Genomic DNA, 12,464 nt, shown 5'->3' with positions numbered 1-12,464 from the left:
CTAATTGGTCTGTTGACCAATCAGATCAGCTCTGAAAAAGAGCTGACGTGAAAAGATCTGATGTGATTGGTCAAAAGATCAATTAGTGGGAAAAATATCAGAATTGGGCTGCCTGTGTAAACGCAGCCGAATAGAGTCCCACACTATATTTAATTGTGTTTATTGCAAGTGAAAGGGTGATTGTGCTACAGAGAAACAGTAACGAGACAGACCAAATATCAATGTTTTCTCAATGAGATTTTCAGTCTAGAAAATGTAGCTCTATGACTTGAGGTTGCCAACAACGCACACGCCGACGTATGCACGGAAACGTCCCATCCCACTGTAGTCATAATTTGCAGCTAGCAATCCAAGCTAGTTAGTTATCCGAAGATGGCGGCTTGTAGACGTGTTCCTCTTCTGCTTTTGATGTCTATCCTTCTGCATGTGCATCCCATTCGAGGACAGAAACCTGTGAACAATGTAATCGTTAATCCTGTAGCTAGGGTTAATATCCAGGCTCAAAATCAAGGCGCAGCACCGGCTGCTGTAAATGGAGTTCCTCCAGTCGTCGCGGCCTCGCCACCTCGTAGGCGCACCAGCGGCTGGAAGCTGGCCGAAGAGGGGGCTTGTCGGGAGGACTTGACCAGGCTTTGTCCGAAACATTTCTGGAACAATAACCTGGCTGTACTTGAGTGCCTCCAGGATAGGAAAGAGGTATGGTGGAGTGAGCGATATTGTGTCCAGAGTTTGGGTGTGGGCTTTACCCAAACTATAACGTTATCGTTAGCTTGCCGATGCTAACTTTTAGCTAGCTGGCTACTTGGCTAACGACGTTAGCTAGCTCGCTGTTTGGGGTGTAAAAAGAGGATATAAAGAAAGTATGGTAATTTATTATTATTCAACTATATCATTTGAGAAAAGTACTGAAAATACTGATTTATTTCTTCACCAGCCTATATCACTTAACTTTAACTAATTAACTAGTCAGCTAGCTAATATGTAAAGATGTGCCAAGCTATGACCATTGCTGAATTAGCAATGACTAGTTTGATCCTCTAATGATATGTTGGGAATTATGTCAAACCCTGGTCTAACACATGTGTCCTTTTTACTGTCTATCAGAGCCAACATTTACAGCAATGTCCTGTTCAGAAGAAGAATAGGAGGATGTAGGAGGAGATTCAGTGACGGTTTTTAAGCTTCCAGCCAATGGTTATGGATAGGCTTGGAAAGGCAATATATACAGGAATCTGTGTTGAGGGACCACCTCTGCCTGGGGCCAGAAAGCTAGAGGTGAGACCGTCTATCCTAATCTGAACCAGTACCTGGTCTTGAGGAGACGATGAATATGACGAGTTCTTCTCTGACGCCCAGGATCCTTAAATTCAAAGTCCCATTAGTCAGCTCTGCAAACGTTATGTCAAAATACTTTCGGTACTCACCAAGATATGGAGTTTCCCAGAGCAACTATCGTCATTACTGCCGTTACGCACGTAAGCACGGTATGTACTTCCGAAAAAAGGGCTAAATAAAATCAATTATCGTTCGGGATACTGTACTGTTGCTGGATCAGCCGACCTGTGCGTGACAGTAATGAGGGAATTTATTTGAGGTGCCAAAGGTGGATTTGCCGCATGGACACTTTTTGGTCAAAAACAATGCTTTTTATTTAGATCTTTTTGGGAAGTAAGTACACGCCGTGCGTAACTGCTGTAATGGTGATAGTTGCTCTGCGAAACGCCATATTTTGGTGAGTACCGAACGTATTTTCACATAACCTTTGCAGAGCTGGCTAATGGGATTTGAATTGAGGTATCCTGGACATCAGAGGAGATCTCATCATCCCCTCAAGCCCAGGTACTGGTTCAGTCCTAATCAGGTGTTTGCAGAAGGCAGATTTGTATAAGCACCTGAGTCTCAAGGCAATGGCCCTGATAGCTCCAGGGGCTAGTACCTGCAGTGGTCTGGTGTGATGATTGTTAGTCATTCTGTAGACATTCTGTAGTCTAGAGTATCTATTCTATGTTAAGCCTTGATTTTTTGGGGGCAAGGAGCTTGTTGTCCTCTGTTTATGACAGGTAGTTTCTCTCATCTCAGTCCTCTTCATTGTGAAATGCTGATTATTGTTTTATTTATTTTCCACCAGATGTTGAAGCCTATTTCAGTGGCCTTTTCATTGAGGAGGCTGGAGAGTCATGTAGTCTTGGCTTAGCTCTCTTGGGTGTGGGTAGGTTTAGAGGCACACAGCATTTTGCCTGTCTCCAGGCTGCTGCTCTCACTGTCAGCCTCCCCTGTAGTTGTGGTTTTGTTTACGTGGTCCAGTCAGAGTAGGGAGGAGGCCATGGCAGTGTGGCTTTACTTTCAGGCCTCGTGGATTGACTCGTTTAGTTCTGAAAGTTCTGGTTTGGAATTGTTGAAAGGTCTTCAGCTTCAGAGCCCTGTACTACGAACACAGTTTGAGGAGTTGGCGAGGTAACGTTGGTCAACTCAGGATAACCGGTACCACGAAAGTGGCTCAACTTTTAGCCAGGAACATTTCTATAGCAACGAATCCTTCAGCACTAACCTGCTCCAGAGAAGGCTAGCTCGGGGCTCCATGATTATTCACTGTTGTATTGATGGGCCCCCGTGTAGCTCAGTTGGTAGAGCATGGCGCTTGCAACACCAGGGTTGTGGGTTCGATTCCCACGGGGGGCCAGTATGAAAAATGTATGCACTCACTAACTGTAAGTCGCTCTGGGTAAGAGCGTCTGCTAAATGACTAAAATGTAAAAATTTAATGATATTATGAACACTGATTCTGTAGCAGTTGGCAAAGTCACTGCCTTTTTGTTTTGGCTTCCTACAAGCCTTTTGGGCTGGTGTTTAGAGAACATATGGTGCTGTCTCATTAGGATATAAAGGACCTGTCTCTAAGAAGCCAGTTAGACATTTTCTCTGCTTCTGTGCAGGGTGGTGTCTCCCTGTTGCAACTTGTAATAAACCGGATAGATTTTTGGTGAACTTTACCACACCTGCGCTTCTTTTTGTTCACCTGGAAATTCCTATTACAACCCATACAGCCATGTTTCATTAGTTTTTGGAAAAGAGTTGTTTGTATTGAAGAAGCCTATGGGATTAGTCAGACCGTGACAAACCAATGAGATGTAGACGCAATGACAAGTTCAGATTTGCTCCAGAAGCTGTCTGTCTGGTATTGACGAATCCATTAAATGAAGTCATAATGTGTCATGATGGCTGTGGAAATGGCTGACGTCTCATCTTGTGCAGTGTCGATTTCCCTGCCCTATAGAGGGAGAGCCTTTTTCACTCCGATATGCTTCAGACAAGACAAAGAGTCTTTGAGAGCTGACGTGATATTTATGGGTTTAACATTAACTTGCTTTCATGCAGTTTAGGAAATGAGTGTGGATATAAAGAGTGACATCTGGAGTGAGGGTCTCTATAGGGAGCAGTCTCTGAAGGGAGGTGACATTAATGCCCCCTCAGTGATGTACAGTGGGGAAAAAAAGTATTTAGTCAGCCACCAATTGTGCAAGTTCTCCCACTTAAAAAGATGAGAGAGGCCTGTAATGTTCATCATAGGTACACGTCAACTATGACAGACAAAATGAGATGTTTTTTCTCCAGAAAATCACATTGTAGGATTTTTAATGAATTTATTTGCAAATTATGGTGGAAAATAAGTATTTGGTCAATAACAAAAGTTTCTCAATACTTTGTTATATACCCTTTGTTGGCAATGACACAGGTCAAACGTTTTCTGTAAGTCTTCACAAGGTTTTCACACACTGTTGCTGGTATTTTGGCCCATTCCTCCATGCAGATCTCCTCTAGAGCAGTGATGTTTTGGGGCTGTCGCTGGGCAACACGGACTTTCAACTCCCTCCAAAGATTTTCTATGGGGTTGAGATCTGGAGACTGGCTAGGCCACTCCAGGACCTTGAAATGCTTCTTACGAAGCCACTCCTTCGTTGCCCGGGCGGTGTGTTTGGGATCATTGTCATGCTGAAAGACCCAGCCAAGTTTCATCTTCAATGCCCTTGCTGATGGAAGGAGGTTTTCACTCAAAATCTCACGATACATGGCCCCATTCATTCTTTCCTTTACACGGATCAGTCGTCCTGGTCCCTTTGCAGAAAAAAACCCCATGCTTCACAGTAGGTATGGTGTTCTTTGGATGCAACTCAGCATTCTTTGTCCTCCAAACACGACGAGTTGAGTTTTTACCAAAAAGTTCTATTTTGGTTTCATCTGACCATATGACATTCTCCCAATCCTCTTCTGGATCATCCAAATGCACTCTAGCAAACTTCAGACGGGCCTGGACATGTACTGGCTTAAGCAGGGGGACACGTCTGGCACTGCAGGATTTGAGTCCCTGGCGGCGTAGTGTGTTACTGATGGTAGGCTTTGTTACTTTGGTCCCAGCTCTCTGCAGGTCATTCACTAGGTCCCCCCGTGTGGTTCTGGGATTTTTGCTCACCGTTCTTGTGATCGTTTTGACCCCACGGGGTGAGATCTTCCGTGGAGCACCAGATCGAGGGAGATTATCAGTGGTCTTGTATGTCTTCCATTTCCTAATAATTGCTCCCACAGTTGATTTCTTCAAACCAAGCTGCTTACCTATTGCAGATTCAGTCTTCCCAGCCTGGTGCAGGTCTACAATTGTGTTTCTGGTGTCCTTTGACAGCTCTTTGGTCTTGGCCATAGTGGAGTTTGGAGTGTGACTGTTTGAGGTTGTGGACAGGTGTCTTTTATACTGATAACAAGTTCAAACAGGTGCCATTAATACAGGTAACGAGTGGAGGACAGAGGAGCCTCTTAAAGAAGAAGTTACAGGTCTGTGAGAGCCAGAAATCTTGCTTGTTTGTAGGTGACCAAATACTTATTTTCCACCATAATTTGCAAATAAATTCATTAAAAATCCTACAATGTGATTTTCAGGATTTTTTTTCTTCTCAATTTGTCTGTCATAGTTGACGTGTACCTATGATGAAAATTACAGGCCTCATCTTTTTAAGTGGGAGAACTTGCACAATTGGTGGCTGACTAAATACTTTTTTCCCCCACTGTATGTACATAGTGTGTGTGTGAGAGACTGTCAGAGGGAGGAAAAATATACATTGAGATTTTTGCCTGATGTTCCCCCACAACACTGACCATGGAAATGCTTTGTGATTTCCCCCCAAGATTTAGTCCTTAGTCTGAAATGAATTATTTTTAGTGGACTGGATTAAAACGGCACAGAGAAGCTCTGGCTGCATTGGTAAAGAGCGTCTGCTAAATGATGTAAATGTAAAAGGCGAAAATGTTATGTAGATCTGTGCCCAAGAACGCCAAGGTAACCTGTCTATATGACTACCGCCCCATAGCACTCACATATGAAGCCATGAAATGCTTTGAAAGCCTGGCCTTGGCTCCCATCAACACAATCATCCCAGGACCCACTCCAATTCTCATACCGCCCAAACAGATCCACAGATGACGCAATCTCTATTGCACTCCACACTGGCCTTTCCCACCTGGACAAAAGGAACACCTATGTGAGAATGCTATTAATTGACCACAGCTCAGCGTTCAACACCATAGTACCCTCCAAGCTCATCACTAAGCTAAGGTCTCTGGGACTGAACACCTCACTCTGCAACTGGATCTTGGACTTCCTGACAGGCCGCCCCCAGTGGTGAGGGTAGGTAACCCATCCGCCACGCTGACCCTCAACACGGGAGCCCCTCAGGGGTGCGAGCTTAGTCCCCTCCTGTACTCCCTGTTAACCCACGACTGTGTGGCCAAGCACGACTCCAACACAGTCAAATTTGCCGGTGACATGACGGTGTTGGGCCTGATCATCAACGACGATGAGATGGCCTATAGAGAGGTCAGAGACCTGGCAGTGTGGTGCCCGGACAACAACCTCTCCCTCAACGTCAGCAAAACAAAGGAGCTTATTGTTGACTACAGGAAACGGAGGGCTGAGCACGCCCCCATTCACATCAATGGGGCTGTAGTAGAGCGGGTCGAGAGCTTCAAGTTCCTTGGTGTCCACATTGCTAAGGACCTATCATGGTCCAAATATACCAACACAGTCGTGAAGAGGGCACGACAACGCCTCGTCCCCCTCAGGAGGCTGAAAAGATTTGGCATGGGCCCTCAGATCCTCAAAGTTCTAAAGCTGCACCATTGAGAGCATCTTGACTGGCTGCATCACTGCTTGGCATCCGACCGCAAGGCACTACAGAGGGTAGTGCGTACGGCCCAGTACATCACTGGGGTTGAACTCCCTGCCATTCATCCCCTCTATATCAGGTGGTATCAGAGGAAGTCCCTATAAATTGTTTTACTCCAGCCACCCAAGCCAGACTGTTCTCTCTGCTACCGTACGGCAAACGGTACCGGAGTGCTAAGTCTGGGACGAAAAGGCTCCTGAACAGCTTCTACCCCCAAATCATAAGACTACTAAATAGTCAAAATAGCTACCCGGACTATCTGCATTGACCATTTTTGCACTAACTCTTTTTGACTCTATGCACACCCACTGGACTCTACCCACACTCTCACACATACTGACACTCACTCACACGTACACACAGGCACACATTCGCCCACACACACACTTCCACACTCCTCACATACACTGCTGCTACTGTCTTATCTATCCTATCGCCTAGTCACTTTACCCATACCTATATATACATATCTACCTCAATTTCCTCATACCCCTGCACATCGACTCGGTACTGGTACCCTCGGAAAGTATTTAGACCCCTTGACTTTTTCCACAGATTGTTAGGTTACAGCCTTATTCTTAAATTTGATTTAATAGTTTTTTCCTCTGCAATCTACACACAGTACCCCATAATGACAAAGCAAAAATGGGTTTTTAGATTTTTTTTGCTAATTTATAAAAAAAGAGAGAAACTCACATTTACATAAGTGTTCAGACTCTTTACTCAGTACTTTCTTAAAGCACCTTTGGCAGTGATTACAGCCTCAAGTCTTCTTGGGTATGACGCTACACGCTTGGCACACCTGTATTTGGGGAGTTTCTCCAATTATTCTCTGCAGATCCTCTCAAGCTCTGTCAGGTTGGATGGGGAGCGTTGCTGCACAGCTATTTTCAGGTCTCTCCAGAGATGTGCGATCAGGTTCATTTTACATTTTTTTCCGGTTCAAGTCCGGGCTCTGGCTGGGCCACTCAAGGACATTCAGTGACTCCTGCGTTGTCTTGGCTATGTGCTTAGGGTCGTTGTCCTGTTGGAAGGTGAACCTTCGCCCCAGTCTGAGGTCCTGAGCGCTCTGGAGCACGTTTTCATCAAGGATCTCTTTGTACTTTGCTCCGTTCATCTTTGCCTCGATCCTGACTAGTCTCCCAGTCCCTTCCGCTGAAAAACATCCCCACAGCATGATGCTGCCACCACCATGCTTCATTTTAGGGATGGTGCCAGGTTTCCTACATATGTGACACTTGGCATTCAGGCCAAGGAGTTCAATCTTGGTTTCATGGGACCAGACAATCTTGTTTCTCATGGTCTGAGAGTCTTTAGGTGTCTTTTGACAAACTCCAAGTGGGCTGTTGTGCCTTTTACTGAGGAGTGACTTCCGTCTGGCCACTCCACCATAAAGGCCTGATTTGGTGGAGTGCTGCAGAGATGGTTGTCCTTCTGGAAGGTTCTCCCATCTCCACAGAGGAACTCTAGAGCTCTTTGGCCGGGCGGCCAGCTTTAGGAAGAGTCTTGATGGTTCCAAACTTGATCCATTTAAGAATGATGGAGGCCACTGTGTTCTTGGGCACCTTCAATGTTGCAGAAATGTTTTGGTACCCTTCCCCGGATCTGTTCCTCGACACAATCCTGTCTCGGAGCTCTACGGACAATTCCTTCGACCTCATGGCTTGGTTTTGCTCTGACATGCACTGTCAACTGTGGGACCTTTATATAGACAGGTGTGTGCTTTCCAAATCATGTCCAATCACTTGAATTTACCGCAGGTGGACTCCAAGTTGTAGAAACATCTCAAGGATGATCAATGTAAACAGGAAGCACCTGAGCTCAATTTCAAGTCTCATAGCAAAGGGTCTGAATACTTATGTAAATATGGTATTTTTTCTTTTTTATTATAAATTTGAAAAATATTCTAAACCTGTTTTTGCTTTGTCACTATGGGGTGTTGTGTGTAGATTGCTGAGGATTTTTATTTAATCCATGTTAAAGTAAGGCGGTAACGTAACAATGTGGAAAAAGTCAAGGGGTCTGAATACCTTCCGAAGGCACTGTATATAGCCACGCTAGCATTGCTCATTGTGTATTTATTTATTGTGTTACTATTATAAGTATATATATCAGCAAAAAAAAAAACGTCCCTTTTTCAGGACCCCAAAGATAATTTGTAAAAATCAAAAGAACTTCACAGATCTTCATGGTAAAGGGTTTAAACACTGTTTCAGATGCTTGTTCAATTAACCATAAACAATTAATGAACATGCACCTATTGAACGGCCGTTAAGACACTAACAGCTTACAGACGGTGGGCAATTAAGGTCACAGTTATGAAAACTTCGGACACTAAAGAGGCCTTTCTACTGACTCTGAAAAATACCAAAAGAAAGATGCCCAGGGTCCCTGCTCATCTGCGTGAGGCATGAGGACTGCAGATGTGGCCAGGGCAATAAATTGCAATGTCCGTACTGTGAAACACTTTAGACAGTGCTACAGAGAGACAGGACGGACAGCTGATCGTCCTCGCAGTGGCAGACCACGTGTAACAACACCTGCACAGGATCGGTACATCCGAACATCACACCTGTGGGACAGGTACAGGATGGCAACAACTGCCCGAGTTACACCAGGAACGCACATTCCCTCCACTTTTTTTTTTTTTTTTTTTTACATTTTAGTCATTTAGCAGACACTCTTATCCAGAGCGACATACAGGAGCAATTAGGGTTAAGTGCCTTGCTCAAGGGCACATCGACAGATTTTTCACCTAGTTGGCTCGGGGATTAGAACCAGCGACCTTTCGGTTACTGGCACAACGCTCTTAACCACTAAGCTACCTGCCGCCATCAGTGCTCAGACTGTCCGCAATAGGCTGAGAGAGGCTGGACTGAGGGCTTGTAGGCCTGTTGTAAGGCAGGTCCTCACCAGACATCACTGGCAACAACGTCGCCTATGGGCACAAACCCACCGTCGCTGGACCAGACAGGACTGGCAAAAAGTGCTCTTCATTGACGAGTCGCGGTTTTGTCTCACCAGGGGTGATGGTCGGATTCGCGTTTATCGTCGAAGGAATGAGCGTTACACCGAGGCCTGTACTCTGGAGCAGGATCGAGGTGGAGGGTCCGTCATGGTTTGGGGCGGTGTGTCACAGCATCATCAGACTGAGCTTGTCATTGCAGGCAACCTCAACGCTGTGCGTTACAGGGAAGACATCCTCCTCCCTCATGTGGTACCCTTCCTGCAGGCTCATCCTGACATGACCCTCCAGCATGACAATGCCACCAGCCATACTGCTCGTTCTGTGCGTGATTTCCTGCAAGACAGGAATGTCAGTGTTCTGCCATGGCCAGCGAGGAGCCCAGATCTCTATCCCATTGAGCACGTCTGGGACCTGTTGGTTCGGAGGGCTAGGGCCATTCCCCCCAGAAATGTCTGGGAATTTACAGGTGCCTTGGTGGAAGAGTGGGGTAACATCTCACAGCAAGAACTGGCAAATCTGGTACAGTCCATGAGGAGGAGATGCACTGCATTACTTAATGCAGCTGGTGGCCACACCAGATACTGACTGTTGAATTCGACCCCCCCCCCCTTTGTTCAGGGGCAAATTATTCCATGTCTGTGGATGTTGTTCAGTTTGTCTCAGTTGTTGAACCTTGTTGTGTAAATATTTGTATGAACATATGTTAAGTTTTCTGAAAATAAACGCAGTTGACAGTGAGAGGACGTTTTATATTCTGCATTGTTGGGAAAGGCCCGTAAGTAAACATTTCACTGTTAGTCTACACCTGTTTATGAAGCATGTGACAAATTTTTTTATTTGAAATGTTATTAGCCTAGGTGTCAGCATAGCCTACGTAGATGTTGTCTTGGCTGCTCATCTATCCTATCCCAAAAACTGTGGGTTGGATGTAGCCTACTATTTACTTAGACAGTTCAGGCAAATTGTGGCAGTGTTGTTTTTATCGGTGCTCTGTTTCTCTGCTTGTGAGGGTGTGAACCACTCCTTATGAATGGGTGAGACTGACTAAGAACATGCTGCAGCAACTGAAGATAGCAGATGGACCACAGAGCCAATGTGTGATTAGCATGATAGCGGCACGCTGTACTCAAGCTCTCCTGGCACACATTACCTCAGTTGGTCTCTGCCAGGGGTAGATAGATGAGATCGAGGCTTCGGCATGGGGTGAATTGGTTATCACTGTACCAACTTTACAGAGGAAGATAAAATGCAGTTTGTGAAAACTTCTAGTGTATACATACACACTAGGGAGGGGCACAGTTATTCGCGTATCCGAACGGACGTTAGCATTTGAATACTTGAATACTTGCAAGAGTAAAAAAAAAGAAGCCTATTTTATCAATGGAAAAGGCTTTGTCTAAATATAATTGACATCGCTACACAGAAGGATATTTCATGACATTTGAAATTCTTAATTCAATAAAACAAAACTTAGAATGTAGTGTTCATGACTTGTGCCCGGTAAAGACATACCGTAGCCTACACGGGTTTCACAGGTTTGTTATTGTCGGCCAATCAAGGTGGCACTAGTCAGTGGCTCCATGTGTAGCAAGTGAAGTGGGAGATCTCTAATCAAAGCAAAATGGAATAAAAATTACGGAATTAAGTTAGCTAAATGAGGAGTCTGCTACAACGAGCAACCATCAGGTAGGCTGTTTAATCTGAATGGATTTGTTGTAGATAAGGACGGGAAGCGCAGCAAAATACAGTAGCCTCAATTAGCCAGCTAGCTAGCTACCTAGGCTATCTTAGCTAGTTTCTTTACATCGATTTGAATCATTAGACGGGCACTACCAGATCGGATAATAAATAACCTATGACATCTACGTGTTTGTCAAACTAGCGAGAGTCTGTATGGTCGCTCTCTCGCTCGTCAAACACACTGACCTCTGCCCATCCCCCGCAATGCTGCAAGCAGAGTGGCACCTCTCCCAAGTTTAATCAAAAGTTTATTTTTTTTATTTTGACTGTCTGAAAAAAATGCTTGATATTCGAATAGTGAAATTATTTAAAATGCTAACAAGATTTGGCTGCCATGTGGCCTTGCCCTCAGTAGATTGTAGTAGGCTATTTGTAGAGAGATTTTATCCCAAGCGCTGATGAGTGCTTAGTTGGACAGGACTGCATTGTTGACAGTCTCCTGCGGCTCAGCTCCTCATAGGGAGGCCATACATCAGTCAGCCTGGCCTGAGAGGTGCTAAGGAGAGACATGCAGACAGTCCTCTCCTCCTTGTGATAATTTAGGAGGTGGGCTCAGTCAGGACCGTAGCTATATTAAGCACAGGCCCACTAACGGTATAAAGTAAAATGGGACTGATTTTGACAGGTGACACTCAGTCTATGGGTTTGTTTCTTCATCTCGTGTACAGTACCAGTCAAAAGTTTTAGGGCACCTACTCATTCAATGGTTTAATTGTTTTTTTTTATTACTATTTTCTACATTGTATGAAATAACACATGGAATCATGTAGTAACCAAAAAAGTGTTAAACAAATCAAAATATATTTTATATTTGAGATTCTTGGAATAGCCACCCTTTGCCTTGATGACAGCTTTGCAAACTCTTGGCATTCTCTCAACCAGCTTCATGTGGTAGTCACCTGGAATTCATTTCAATTAACAGGTGTGCCTTCTTAAAAGTTAATTTGAGGAATATCTTTCCTTCTTAATGTGTTTGAGCCAATCAGTTGTTGTGGTAAGGTAGGGGTGCTATACAGAAGACAGCCCTATTTGGTAATTTTGTCTTTTTATGGCAAGAAAAACTCAAATAAGCAAAGAGAAACGACAGTCCATTACTTTAAGACATGAAGGTCAGTCTATCCGGAACATTTCAAATACTTTTAAAGTTTCTTCAAGTGCAGTCGCAGGAAAGGAAGACCCAGAGTTACCTCTGCTGCAGAGGATACTGTAAGTTCATTAGAGTTACCAGCCTCAGAAATTGCAGCCGAAATAAATACTTCAGAGTTCAAGTAACAGACACATCTCAACTTCAACTGTTCAGAGGAGACTGCGCGAATCAGGCCTTCATGGTCGAATTGCTGCAAAGAAACCACTACTAAAGGACCAATAAGCAGAAGGGACTTGCTTGGGCCAAGAAACACGAGCAATGGACATTAAACCGGTGGAAATCTGTCCTTTGGTCTGATGAGTCCAAATTTGAGATTTTTGGTTCCAACCACCATGTCTTTGTGAGACGCAGAGTAGGTGAACGGATCTCCGCATGTGTGGTTCCCACCGTGAAGCAT

General features: G+C 44.7%; 1 protein-coding gene across 2 annotated transcripts in view; it reads left to right on the top strand.

Moving 5' to 3' along the window:
* Window positions 1-336: 336 nt before the first annotated feature.
* LOC311149233 (Golgi apparatus protein 1-like) overlaps window positions 337-12,464 on the top strand; it is a 29,987-nt gene continuing 17,859 nt past the window's right edge. For both annotated transcript variants that reach the window (XM_084186318.1, XM_084186317.1), the window contains exon 1: window positions 337-696. In XM_084186318.1, coding sequence (XP_084042444.1) covers window positions 373-696 — 324 coding nt within the window. In that variant the 5' untranslated portion in view covers window positions 337-372. The remainder of the gene's footprint in view (window positions 697-12,464) is intronic.

This window comes from Coregonus lavaretus, assembly GCF_964263955.1.
Source record: "Coregonus lavaretus genome assembly, chromosome: 21".
In the NCBI taxonomy this organism is placed as follows: Eukaryota; Metazoa; Chordata; class Actinopteri; order Salmoniformes; family Salmonidae; genus Coregonus; species Coregonus lavaretus.
This window is presented reverse-complemented; position numbering and strand designations above follow the sequence as displayed.